General features: G+C 48.3%; 1 protein-coding gene across 1 annotated transcript; it reads left to right on the top strand.

Moving 5' to 3' along the window:
• Positions 1 to 13,112: 13,112 nt before the first annotated feature.
• Mt2A (metallothionein 2A) lies at positions 13,113 to 13,887 on the top strand. The gene is made up of 3 exons (NM_001137564.2): positions 13,113 to 13,202; positions 13,466 to 13,531; positions 13,661 to 13,887. Exons 1-3 carry the CDS (start codon positions 13,175 to 13,177, stop codon positions 13,750 to 13,752), a joined length of 186 nt encoding a protein of 61 aa, NP_001131036.1. The 5' UTR covers positions 13,113 to 13,174; the 3' UTR covers positions 13,753 to 13,887.
• Positions 13,888 to 13,926: the final 39 nt, after the last annotated feature.

The raw sequence follows: 13,926 nt of genomic DNA, 5'->3' as shown, positions 1-13,926 counted from the left end.
CTGTCTCTCTCTGTCTCTCTGTCTCTCTCTGTCTCTCTGTCTCTCTGTCTCTCTGTCTCTGTCTCTCTCTGTCTCTCTCTGTCTCTCTCTGTCTCTCTGTCTCTCTCTGTCTCTCTGTCTCTGTCTCTGTCTCTGTCTCTGTCTCTGTCTCTCTCTGTCTCTCTGTCTCTGTCTCTCTCTCTGTCTCTCTCTGTCTCTCTGTCTCTGTCTCTGTCTCTCTCTCTCTGTCTCTCTGTCTCTGTCTGTCTCTCTCTCTCTCTGTCTCTCTCTGTCTCTCTCTGTCTCTCTGTCTCTCTCTGTCTCTGTCTCTCTGTCTCTGTCTCTGTCTCTCTCTCTCTGTCTCTCTGTCTCTGTCTCTGTCTCTGTCTCTGTCTCTCTCTCTCTCTCTCTCTCTCTCTCTCTCTCTCTCTCAGGCAGAGTCTCTCTATGTAGCGCTGACTATCCTGGAACCCACTCTGTAGACCAGGCTGTGCTCACATTCAGAGCTCCGCCTGCCTCTGCCTCCCAAGTGCTGGAGTTAAAGACGTACCACCATCCAGTTTCTTTCGCTTTCTCTCTCTTCCTATCCCTCACCCTTAACCCCCAACCCGCTGCCCTAGCTAGAGTTGCAATCCTCCAGCTTCAACCTCTGAATTACTTTCCTCATCCCTGCGACCCTGTTGGCTCACAGTGAGGGCATATAGTCCATCCGGGCAAGGTGGCTATAGCAACAGCGGGAGGCAGCTGGTCCCTTGCCACAGTCAGAAAGCAGAGAGAGAAGAATGCTGGTGCTCTTGGACTCTGGCCCATGGGTGGTACTGCCACAGTTAGCAGGGTCTCCCCACCTCCGTTAACCTTATCTGAAAACTCCCTCACATCCCCAGAAGTTTGTCTCTTAGGTGTTTCTAGATCCTGCCAAATCGACAATCAAGATTTACCGTAAGTTAATAATAAACCATAAGTTTGACTTATAAGTTGAAAAAGTAAACTGCAGATCAGTATATGTAGAACAGATTATGTAAGGAGGAAAATTATAAACACCATATCGGCATATATGTGCATAGAGATATGAATGCCTGGAAAGGAAATGGACTCTGAGAAGCGAGAAGCCCAGGCATTTCACTTGTTTTGGGCATATTTTGTATCTCAGGTTGGCTTCAAATGCTCAATCCTCCTGCCTCAGCCTTCTGTGTGCTGGAATTACATGTGTCACATGCCACACTCGTTTCATTTTTAAATACGCAAGTGATCACTACAAGCCAAAGAAGATCAAGGCCCGGTGGGATACGCCTGCAGAATCAGCTCTCAGAGGCAGAGGCTGTCCGAGGCCAGCCTGGTATACATCGTGAGCCAAGGGGCAGCCAAGGCTACATAGTGAATCCTTGTCTTTGAAAAAAAGAAATCTGAATAGGAGATCTATTCCTGTTGGGAAGCAAAAACCCTAATAGATACTACAGCATCACTGATTGGATATTAGGGTCCATTAAACTTCCCTCCCCCAGGGCTTGGGCTACAGCCAAGTGGCAGAGTGGTTACTAACATGCTCGGGGAAATGGATTTGATCCCCAGAACTACAAAAAGGGGGAAAACATATGCTGGCTACTTTTATGTCAGCTTGACACAGTTAAGACCATGCTTGACCCAGAAGATCTGCTGTAAGCACTCAAGCCCGGAATACATTTTCTTAATTAGTGATTGATGGGGGAGGGCCCCGCCCATCATGAGGGATGCCATCCCTAGCCAGGCAGTCCTAGGTTCTAGAACACTGGTTCTCAAACCTCCTAATGCCGTGACCCTTTAATACAGTTCCTCACATTATGATGACCCTCCCAAACCATAAGATTATTTTCATTGCTACTACATAACTATAATTTTGCTACTCTTATGAATCATAACGAGTGTGTGTGTGTTTTCTGACGGTTGTTTGAGGTCTCAACCTACCACCTGAGACTCACTGCTATAGATGGTCTGGAACTCACTTGCAATCCAAACTGGCCTTGAACTCGAGATGGTCCTGTCTCGATCTCTCCAGCGCTAAGATCATAGGCATGTTGAACCATGCATGGCTCTGTCTTAGGTTTTATTGACTCAGTGATTGGTGTGTGTGTGTGTGTGTGTGTGTGTGTGTGTGTGTATGAATGTGAACATGTATATGTCTGTGTATGTGTGTGTAGATAGATACAGATAGATAGTTGAATTAATGTGTGTGTGGGGGGGGTGTTGTGGATGTATATTTCATGCATGTGCACGTGTGAATGTGTGTGCATGTGTCTGTATATGTGTTTGCTGCATATGTATGTGTGTGTATGTTTGTGTATGTATATTATAGTGTGTGTGTGTGTGTGTCCCAGTTCCAGCTTTAAATGTTCATCCTTTCTTACCAATGATACGGAACATCTTTCCTTCTTTCCACTCATTTCTTGGTCATTTGTTACCAATTTTCTGTGAAATTCTGACTCAAGAAGACTCGAGTTGGGGTTGGGGATTTAGCTCAGTGGTAGAGCGCTTGCCTAGCAAGCGCAAGGCCCTGGGTCTGGTCCCCAGCTCCGAAAAAAAGAAGAAAAAAAAAAAGAAGACTCGAGTCTTTTACCTTTTTTTCTTTTCTTTCTTTCTTTTTCTTTTTTTTTTTTTTAAGATTTATTTATTTTATGTATGTGAGTACACTGTTGCTGTCTTCAGACAAACCAGAAGAGGGCATCGGATCCCCATTACAGATGGTTGTGAACCACCATGTGGTTGCTGCAAAATTGAACTCAGGACCTCTGGAAGAGCAGTCAGTGCTCTTAACCGCTGAGCCATCTCTCCAGCCCTTACCTCCTTTTCAACTTATTATTTCCTTCTTGATTTTTAGAAAATATTTTGGACACTAGTCTCTTCTTTTCTATGTACTTTGATTTGGGGGAAAGCTTTTAAAGTTCTATCTCCTAAAAGCGTTTTGGTTTTTTGAGACAGGGTTTCTCTCTGTAGCCCTGGCTGTCCTGATCTTGGTCTGTAGACCAAACTGGCCTCGGACTCAAGAGAGATCCTCCTGTCTCTGCCTCTCTAATGGTGGGACTAAAGGTGTGAGCCACCATGCTTGGCCTAAAGGCATTTGAAAATCACTTCTTTCAAGTTATAATTTATATGTCATAAAAATTCACTCATAATACTAATACTCATATACTAATCAGTGGTACCAGCAAAGTTTAAGAGTTGGGCCATCACCACAACCCAGTTCTAAAACATTTCCATCGTTGAAAAGCTCCCTCTCGCTGTAGGGTAATTCATTCTCGCCGCTGCCGGCACACCAATTGACCACTGATCTGCAGAAGCAGGAGATTTGAGAGCCGATCCATCCTATTGTGTGTGTCAGCAATTCGTTCTGTAAAATCTGCTGAGTAATGGTTGGAAAAGCTACACGGTGTTGGGCTTTTGAGCTGTTTCCTTTCTTGAGACTTTTAAATGGGACCCAGGTTCACCAATGGCTACCATGTTTGTACCAGAGTCATTTATTTATCCATTGGTTGATTTGAGGATTGGTTTGATGCCTCCTGGATCGACCTAGTGGGATTGCTTGCCTGTGCGTAACTCTATGCTTAACTTTTTGTTTATTTTGGTGACATAGAATCAAACCCAGAGCCTCACAGAAACACACTCAACTAAGCTACGTGCCAGCTCCTTTAACTGTTGCAGACAGACACTGCCAAATTGCTTTCCCAAGTGACTCTAGCGTCTTGCATTTCTACCAGCAATTTCTCTACACTCTCGACCTTTTTTGTTTTGTTTATATTAGACCCAGTATGACTGCACTTTTATTTAACCTCACTTACTTTTTACAGTGCTATAGACCCACGCAGACCCTGGTGAGGATTAAGTATCTGCCGTTGCCAACACTCCTACCCGTTGCTATGGTTTCTTGTGGATATTTTGTTGTTGCTGCTGTCTTGATTTTGTCTGTGTTTTGTTTTGTTTTAGAGAGAGCCTTGCTATTTAGCCTTGGTTACTCTGAAAAGTCAATCCCCCTGCCTCTAGTGCCGGGACTGCAGAGTTGCACTGCCGCGCTTGGCCTTCGCTGCTGTCTGGACTCACACTGCCGTCTTTTCAAGTGCTTACCAGTCATGTATATGCTTTCTGTGGTGACATGCCTATTTGAAAGTTTCACCCACATTTCTCTCTTCATGTATTTTTTTTTCTTTTTTCTTTTTTTCGGAGCTGGGGACCGAACCCAGGGCCTTGTGCTTGCTAGGCAAGTGCTCTACCGCTGAGCTAAATCCCCAACCCCCTCTTCATGTATTTTTTAAAGACCTATTTATTTCATATATGTGAGCACACTGTTGCAGTCTTCAGACTCACCAAAAGAGGGCATCAGGTCTCATTACAGATGGCTGTGAGTCACCATGTGGTTGCTGGGAATTGAACTCAGGACCTCTGGAAGAGCAGTCAGTGCTCTTAACCACTGAGCCATCTCTCCGGCCCCCCTCTCTTCATATTTTCAACATAAAAATTTACCACATTTAGATGTTCAGTGCAGTGGCGTCAAGCACGTTTACAGATAGATGACCACACATCTGCCGACTCAGATCCAGACCTGTCCCATCCAGTTAAACGTCTGTCCCGACACCCGTACCACATACTTCATTTGTTCTGGGTTTCTCTGTGGTGGACATAGTACTAAATGGACACCTGTCAACCTACTCTTTAGCTTCGGACCAGACTTTGAGGGGAATGAAAAGAGTGGGAGTGGAATATTTCTACAGATAAGGCTATAGGAGAAGAAAATGCTGGGAAGCTCCAAGGCTTTTACAAGTTCTGACTTGTCTTCCTTCTGGAGAAGCTTGGGGTTGAGTGAACAAACACCCTTAGGATCTGATCCAGGGGTTTTTGTCCCAGGGAAGGAGACACTGGGACCATGAGGAAAAAGTCTGTTTTATATTGGTTTGGGGAGAGGGACAAGTTTTGCTTATTGCTACTGTTAAATTTGCTTAAGTTTTGATGTTTTGAGAAAACTGCCTTGCTACTTAGCCCGAAATGGCCCTGAACTCAATATTACAGCCCCTCCCTATCTCTTCCTTGCTTGAGCCTTGACTGATATGGCTTTTTTGGTAACTTAGAAACTGGATAGGACATCATTCCATTTCGTCCAATGTTCTTTATCGTATCCCATTTTCTTCAGGGGGTTAGAGAATGATCTTCTCTGGATTTCCAAGGGACTTTGAGCAAGTGCAGGAGATTTAAATATCCATGGAATCTATTGTCTCAACCCAGCCTTCCAAACTATTGTGTCACAAAGTGTTATGGGTGCCTAAAAAGTCCCCAGGATCTGTGCTCGAACAAACAACAACAAAAAGCAGCTTGTGTACTTCACGGAGTTCCCGGACTGGTGGTGAAGCCATCTCAAAAACATCCAGGATGAAGCTGGGCGGCGGAGGTATGAGCTTTTAATCCCAGCACTTGGGAGGCAGAGGCAGGCAGCAGATTTCTATGGGCTCTACACCATCCTGGCCTACAAAGTGAGTTCTAGGACAGCCATGGCTACACAGAAAAACCCTGCCTCAACCCATCCCTCCCACACCACACACATACGCAAGACATCCAGGATGGCATGGAACCTCGAGAACCTCTGGAGTTGGAGACATTCTCAGACCCAGGATAGAAAAGCCTGCTTCATTTGACACATGAGGAAACTGAGTGTCAGAGAGGTCCCCAAGCTCTGGTAACTTTAAGGGGAAGATGCAACCAGGTATGGTGGCAAGGGTTGCTGATCCTAACATGTGGGAGTAGAGGCAGGAGGATCTGGAGTTCAAGGCCAACTTTTTCTATGTAGAGAGCTCAAGGCCATTGTGAATTATTTGAGATCCAGAAACATGGGAGGAGGGGAGGCAAGAAAGAAAATTAGAAAGAGGGAGAGGCCTCTAGGTGGAGAAGACACTTGGGGGACTATGGAAGGAAATCAAAACCTGGGATGTATGTTCAGAGAAGAGTGGGGGGGCTGCCCTGGGGCTGAAGTGCAGGGCTTGAGAAAATGTAGGACAGGAGGAGGGTCCTTGGACCCTTCTCTGCACCACCACATGGGAGCTGAGCTCCTCTCTGAATGGATACAGACTTGAAAACTGTCTTTTCACAGGCAGGTTCTGACTGCCCCAGATCCAACAGGATTTCATTGTCTTCAATCCAGGCACCGCTGGACCAGAGGCCAAAGCTAGGATGGCAACCACAACAGGACCACCACAGCCCTCCGGGGAGACAGACTGAACAAAAAGCCACTTGTGGCACCAGCAGCCAGAGATATCCTCAGGCCGGAAACCAAGGCCTGCAGCTCAGGCCGGAAACCATGGCCTGCAGCTCAGCTGCCTACTTGGCCTGTAGCAGAGTTTCCTGCTTTGACTTTGGAGTCTCAGTTTCTCCCTTTGTAAAATGTGAACAGTGGGGGGCGGGGGGGACTGGAGAGATGGCTCAGAGGTTAAGAGCACTGACTGCTCTTCCAGAGGTCCTGAGTTCAAATCCCAGCAACCACATGGTGGCTCACAACCATCTGAAATGGAATCTGATGCCCTCTTCTGGTGTGTCTGAAGACAGCTACAGTGTACTCATATATAATAAATAAATTTTTAAAAAAAGTCTTTAAAAAAAAAATCCCAAAGATGCCGATTAAGAAGCGGATAACAGACATCCTTGTATCACAAGGCTGGACTACATTCACATACACAGAGCACCGAGTACCCAGCTTGAGGGGTGGACTACACAGTATCCATGATGTGACCGACAGCTGCGACTGTATAAAGTGGTAAGAGAAGGGTGTATTTACTTGGGACAGAAGGGCTCGGCAATTCTAAGGTACAGGAAGGCTTTTTGAGGCCTGGCCTTTATTCAGTTAATGATGGGTTGATCAAGAGTTTGTCATTTGGGGATTTTCTTTTTGTTTGTCTCGAGACTGTCTCGTGCACCCCAGACTGACTTCAAACTAACTACGTAGTTACAGATGACCTCAAACTTGTCTCCTGCCTCTATTCCCAAAGCGCCGAGATTACGGGTATGAGCCTCCTAGGTCAACTTGTTTCCTCTTGGGAGACAGGATCCTGTAAGTAGCCCAGGAGGTCCTGACTCTCACAACTCTCCTGCCTCAGCTCCACTAGCACAGGGTTTACATGTGTCAGGGTACACCTTTAGACTGAGACCCGATGGGTGGACACGTGTATGTGTTCTAGCTATGGGGAGTAATAAGTGCAAGCCACTGCCTGTGTCCCTGGTAGCAGACTGAAAACGGTCCTAGTGGTTCCCAGCGTGGGGACACCTTTGAGAAGCCTCTGTGGGGGTTGGGCCTAATGACTCACGTCTAATGAATAAAATACTACGATAGCAATGGAGTGTCGCTTCCATAATTAGACTGGCTTCTGATTTGTCTCCCTCTCAGACAGGGTTCCAATATGTACCCTGCATAACCTAAGATGGGGCATGAATTGAAAATCCTCTTGCTTCGCCTGAGTGCTAACAGGTTTGCACCACCATGCCCTACTCACAGACAGGCTTTTTGGGAAAGTCTCAAGTTCAGAGTGGCCTTGAACTTGCTACGTGGCTGAAGTCCCTGATCCTCCTGCCCCTTCCCCTCTAGCATTGCAATTACAGGCATGTGCCACTGGACATAGTAAGAAATTATCCTTCAGAACGTAAGCCTTTCTCTGGCTGGCATAGATTAGCAATGGCATACTCTCGTCTGATGGTTTAAAATGAAAAGCTTCCTCCCCACGACGGTGCCAGGGAAGAGGAGAGCAACGTATTGTGCCGTGGCTTGCAATCACCTAACCCTGGAGTTATGCAGTTGAGATCACATATGCAGGAAGCTTTTTTTTGTAAGATTTATTTTATTTATTATATATAAGTACACTGTAGCTGTCTTCAGATACACCAGAAGAGGGCATCAGATCTCATTACAGATGGTTGTGAGCCACCATGTGGTTGCTGGGAATTGAACTCAGGACCTCAGGAAGAGCAGTCAGAGCTCTTAACCACTGAGCCATCTCTCCAACCCTGCAGGAAACTTTTAAAGTTTTTTTTTTTCCCCAATACTAATGTACCAGTACATACTGACAAATGTGTTACCACCAGCCCCTGCCCCATGATACATTTATTTACCTATTTTGTGTATACATTATATTTTATGTATGCATTTATTTACTTATTTTACCTTTTATTTTGAGTCTAGGAAGGTTTTCAACTTCTCGTTCTTCTATCTCAGCTCCCGTGTCGATGAGGTAACAAACCTGTGGGGTTGGGGATTTAGCTCAGTGGTAGAGCGCTTGCCTAGCAAGCGCAAGGCCCTGGGTTCGGTCCCCAACTCCGAAAAAAAGAAAAAAGAAAAAGAAAAACAAAAACAAACCTGTACCACAGCGCTTTCACTAAGGACGAATGACTGACAGACTATCCTTCTGTAGCTTCTTTCTTACTCTCCTTGGCCTCCCACCTACTCATTATTTTTGGAGTGAGACTCATGTGGCAAGAAGCCCAGGGAAGAAGCCCCCAGCCATCAGCTCAGAAGATCCTTGGCCTCAGCACAGTTGGTAAGGATGCAGTACCGCATACAACCACGGGGTGGCGCAAGGATGCAAATTTTGGTCCATGTAATCCTTGGGATGAAAGTCGCCCACGTAGGGGCCTCGATTTATGTATGATCTGTGAGCCAGCGGGCCCTGCTAAACTTTGCATTAATTCATACCCCACAAAAACTGTGTGTGTGTGTGACAGTATATCTGTGTTCTTTTGAGCTGTGAAGCTGTGGGTTAATATTTATGCAGCGATAGAAAAATCGTGAAACTCCCAAGATAAAGACGGGGTCGGTCATGATCAAAGCAAACTCCAGCCATCCCTTCTCTGGGACCCACTCACGCTCTTTTGGGCTCCTCCAAAGGATTTGGGTCACTTCTCCAGCTCTGCCCTCTGCCTCCTAGAAAGGCTCCTGCTGGCTCTACTCCACAGTTGATGCTGCTCTTGGTTCTGGCATTTCCAAAACTGCTGGGGACTTCTGCTGCAACTGGGCTGCACTTCTACCAATAGCCTCTCACAGGCTCTGTTCGTGGTGCCAGGCCTCAGCTTCAGTGCCTGACCCCTTTGACTGCCCCTGAGGCTGCACCTTCACCAATGGCTTCTCCTGGCTTCTCACAGTGCCAAGCCTAGGCTGCTCCCCACCACCTCTTCATGACTTCAAAACCAGTACCACCTGGGTGGCTCTTAAACTGTGGAGTTCAGCCAGCGGCACAAGGTCCAACTTCAGTCATGTATGCTCCTGTGTGCTGACTCTCAGGAAACATTTTGCAGACCTCACGTCCATGATGCTGGTCTCTTTTTAGTCACCCCTAATTCCTCTGCTCCAGCTGACCAACATCCAGTATCCCAACAAAGCCAAGGTTTCATTTTAGCAGTTCTGACCTCTTGTTGATCATAGCTGGCTCTTCTACCCCAGCTCACCAGAACCATAGAATCCTGATTCAAAATATCAAACGGCCACGTGGGAGTCTTTAAACGTCCCTCTTAAACTTCACAAGGCCGGCCTCCACTGTCCGAATTTTCCTCAACATCCTTACCTTCCAAGCTCCCAGAGAACAGCTTACCAGGCTCTGAATGCCCAATGACTTTCCTAGTCCAAAGTTCCAAAGTCTCTCCACAATCCCCCCTCCCCCCAAAATAACATGGTCAGGTCTGTCAGAACAATACCATACCATCCTGGTACCAACTCGTCTTAGCTAGGGTTTCTGTTGCTATGACGAGACACCATGGCAAAGCAACTCGGGGAGGAAAGGGTTTATCAGCCCATGCTTCAGCATCACAGTTTATCATCAAAGGAAGTCAAGATAGGAAGTCAAGCAGGTCAGGAATCTGGAGGCAGCAGAGGCCATGAAGGGGTGCTTACTGGATTACTCCTTAGGCTTGCTATAGGGCCCAGGACCACCAGCCCAGGGATGGAACCACACATAATGGACTGGGCCCTACCCCTACAGCCCTACAGCCTTGCCTACAGCCGAATCTTCTGGAGGCATGTTCTAAATGGAGACTCCCTTCTTTCTGATGATGCTGGCTTGTATTGTATTGACATAAAACCAGTCAGCACAGGGGCACTGGCTTCTTGGTGCTGGGAGTAAAGCTCAGTGGAAGTCTAACTGCCTATTATGGTAAGGCGTGGGCTTCATCTCCAGTACCGTAAAGGAAACAAAAGAAAGGAAGAAGGGTGTGGTTGCAGGCTGATAATCCCAGGACGGGAGGAACGGAGGAAGATTGTAAATTGCAGGTCAGACTGATACCGTGAACTCAAGGATAGCCTCGGCCACAAAGTGAGATCCTGGTAAAGGGAAGGAAGGAGGAACTGACCTTCTGCTCTTAGAGCTGAATCCTTGTCCTTGGACCCCCATCCACTGTCCTGGCTCTATCTCTGTCACACAGAGAACAAGTCCTCTGTTCAATGCAGGATTAACACGAATGGCTGGGTTCAAATACCAGCTCCAATCCTTCAAATCCTGTAAGACTTGAGCAGATCGTGTGGCCTCTGTGGGAGTTAACATCACGGGCCTTAGGGAATTGGGTTGTTATTGGTGGTTATCTATGGTTGGCTTTGTTTGCGTTTGGATTTGGGTGCCCCAGATCAAACCCCGGGCCTCGGGCACCCTAAGTGTGCTGACGATGCTGGAAACCCTGTGCCAGAGTTCCAGGGAGATAAACTCACACTGACTTAGCACAAATTCAGACAAGAGTAAGAGTCTCGTGGCATTCCCTATCAAAGCCAGTGAGGCCACTGCAGAGGCTCTCTAAGGCAAGGTGACTCTAAACTCAAGAATCTACCTGCCCAGTGCTGGGATGAAAGGTGTACCCTGCTGCCACCACCGTGCTGAGCTTTTGAAGCCTCAAAGCCCACTGCTAGTGACCCATGCCCTCCAACAAGACCACAGTTCCTAATCTTCCCTAAACAATCTGCCAACTGGGGGACGGGGATGGGAGGGATGGAGGGGGTGTCATTCTCATCCAAACCGCCACAGAGACAAGATGAAAGATGACTCTATCATCAGCCTAGGATCTCCACACACAGGCAAACACACATATACACCAACATGGAGAACAGAAAGCAAGCAAATCGGAAAATTCCGGCGTGCGACCTTTGGGTTTTGGTACTATCTGACCCTGACAAATGTATAACCTGAGGTTCTGAGCCACATAGAAGGGGGGGGGGCTTCGAGGTAAAGTGTTACATGTGTTACATGTCTGGGTTCCATGCCTGGGTAAAGAGAGGGATAGGAGGAGTGCAGGAGGTGAAGGAGGGAGTACCCCAAGGGCAAAAGTGGGGCCGAATTCCATCAGAATTTGCCTTTCTGGTGGCTTCTCTTTCCCTGCCCTTGTGGTGTTTTTCCTTCAGTGAGTGACAAATTTCACAACCCTGGCTGGGACTCCCGAGGTGCTAAGATTACAGGCCTGGGTCACACCACCCAAACCTGACTTTCTTTTTCATTGTTGCTTGTATTTTTCTGTTTGTAACCAAAGCTGGACGACTGGAACTCACTGTGTAGACTAGGCTGGCCTTGAACTCATAGAATTCTACTTGCCTCTGCCTCCTGAGTGCTCTGATTAACGGCACTGACCAATACATCCAACCTACCTACTTTCATTTTCTAAATCTAAGTCCTAACGGGAAGTGGGAACTGGGCAGGAATAACAGTACGGTGGGTTAGCTCCATGAGTTTACCGGACTTTGCGAGCCGCGACTGCCAACGACATCCTGGCTTGAGGCTGGAAGTCACAGCCCAACAGGGGCAAAGATTGCTCTGTGACCAGTCTGGAAAGGGAGCACTGGAGCACAGAAATCAATCCGGTTCAAGTTCATACCCAGGGCAACCACGGAAAGTGCCAGGAAAGGAAAGAACAGGATGTTTTCCACACATTCCATGGGCAGCCATGGGGATCCAGGAGAAAGTGATGCTTGGGCTGAGCCAAGAAGGCAGTGCCCCAGTTTACAGTAAGGGCTGAGAGGACAGCCTGTCCTGAGCTTCCGGTAACACATTTCCTGCCTTCTCAAATGACAGACATTCCATCTACGACTTTGAGTCTGATTTCAGCAGTCTTATGCAAGAGGGGAAACACCATATGCCTCCAGGGAAAGAAAATTTGGCTGCCGTCTCCACCCTTTCCCTCAGCATCCACCGTGGGTGGGGGTGGGGAGGGTTAGTGGGGCTTTCCATCCCTGTCTTTCAGAACACTACGATCTGGCCCTTTCTGCTTGGCCAACACCTGCGCAGAGTCCTAGTTCATATCCTCCCAGAATGGCCTGCTCTCCACCTCCAGCAGAGACCCCCATCATTTTTTCCTGTTCACTCTCTGCCCCCCCCCCCACCAAGAATAAGTATCCTTAGCACAAGGCTTGTGTCTTTATGGTCTCTAGTCTCTGACAACTGGCTGGAGTCTCAGTGGATTCGAACCCTCCATTCATCTTGGGCTAATGACTATGTGATTGCGCCTCCGTTTCCACTTTTCTACTGTGAAAATAATGAACACCCCAAGCTATGTTGTAAGGAAAAATGAGAGCCCTAACAGTGCCCCCAGCACGTGACACGCAGGGGGTACGTGACACGCAGGGGGTACGTAACCAAGGCCGGTAAAGTCTGGGCTAGGGCTGGTTTTTGTTACCTGTTCACACTGTCAGCTAGGTTTTCCTGTATGCGGGGTCTCCAAGCCCCGCTTTCACCCAAGTTAGCACTCAAGACGTGCTGTGGGGACTGTGTCCCCGTGGACGCTGCAGGGGGCTCGATGTCCCGCAACTCCTCTGCACCCGGCCACTTGGGCCCCAGGGCACGTGAGCAGGTTTCCTGGAACCGGTCCCCACCGGATCGCAGACCCTTTGCGCTCAGCCCTTTGCTCTCAGTCCCTGCGCCAGGAGAAAGGGGGTGTGACTCAGCGCGGGGGCGTGTGCAGGCTCTGTACCCACGTGCAAAAGGAGGGATGCTTGCAGACTTCGGGTCGTGCGCAGGCTCCCGGGCATGTGCGGGCCATTTCCCTTGAGCCAGAAGAAGGGCGTGTGCAGGCAGTGGGGAGGAGGGCAGGTGGCGCCCCGCCACCCGGGCGGAGCTTTTGCGCGCGACCCAATACTCTGGGCTATAAAGGTCGCGCTCCGCGTGCTTCTCTCCATCACGCTCCTAGAACTCTACAGCGATCTCTCGTTGATCTCCAACTGCCGCCTCCATTCGCCATGGACCCCAACTGCTCCTGTGCCACAGGTAAGGGGGGCTGCTGACGGGCCTCTGTAACCGGAGCTTCTGGGAGAGCAGGACGGACTTTTGGGCCCCTACTCTGGTAACTACTTTTAGGGTACTACTGGCTGCTCCTTCCGAACGAATTCTGGAACACTCCCGCCCCTTTTAAACTAGTCCTTGAGATAATGGCTCGCCCAAGCTGGCTGGCTTGCACCCGAGTTCTTTGGAGAACTGTGTTCAGTTATGCCCGGGTCCCGCTCACCGCGCTCCCTGCCTTCTTCCTCTAGATGGATCCTGCTCCTGCGCTGGCTCCTGCAAATGCAAACAATGCAAATGCACCTCCTGCAAGAAAAGTGAGTTGGATTTATTTTCTCTACCCTTTCCCTTCGCGCCCCTGCGGTCCCTAGCCCGCCGCACCTTCCCAGAGCGTCCAGGGTGCCTCTAACTCGGTTTCTCGCTCACGCTCAACTTTTTTCCCCCAGGCTGCTGTTCCTGCTGCCCCGTGGGCTGTGCGAAGTGCTCCCAGGGCTGCATCTGCAAAGAGGCTTCGGACAAGTGCAGCTGCTGCGCCTGAAGTGGGGGCGTCCTCACAATGGTGTAAATAAAACAACGTAGGAACCTAGCCTTTTTTTGTACAACCCTGACCGGTTCTCCACACTTTTTTCTATAAAGCATGTAACTGACAATAAAATAAAAAAACTTGACTTGATTAACCCAGCTTTGTCTGTGTTCATTGGAAATAAGGGGC

This window comes from Rattus norvegicus, chromosome 19 (assembly GCF_036323735.1).
Source record: "Rattus norvegicus strain BN/NHsdMcwi chromosome 19, GRCr8, whole genome shotgun sequence".
Classification (NCBI taxonomy): Eukaryota; Metazoa; Chordata; class Mammalia; order Rodentia; family Muridae; genus Rattus; species Rattus norvegicus.
Note: the sequence above shows the minus strand (reverse complement) of the source record. Positions and strands in the feature narration are given on the sequence as shown.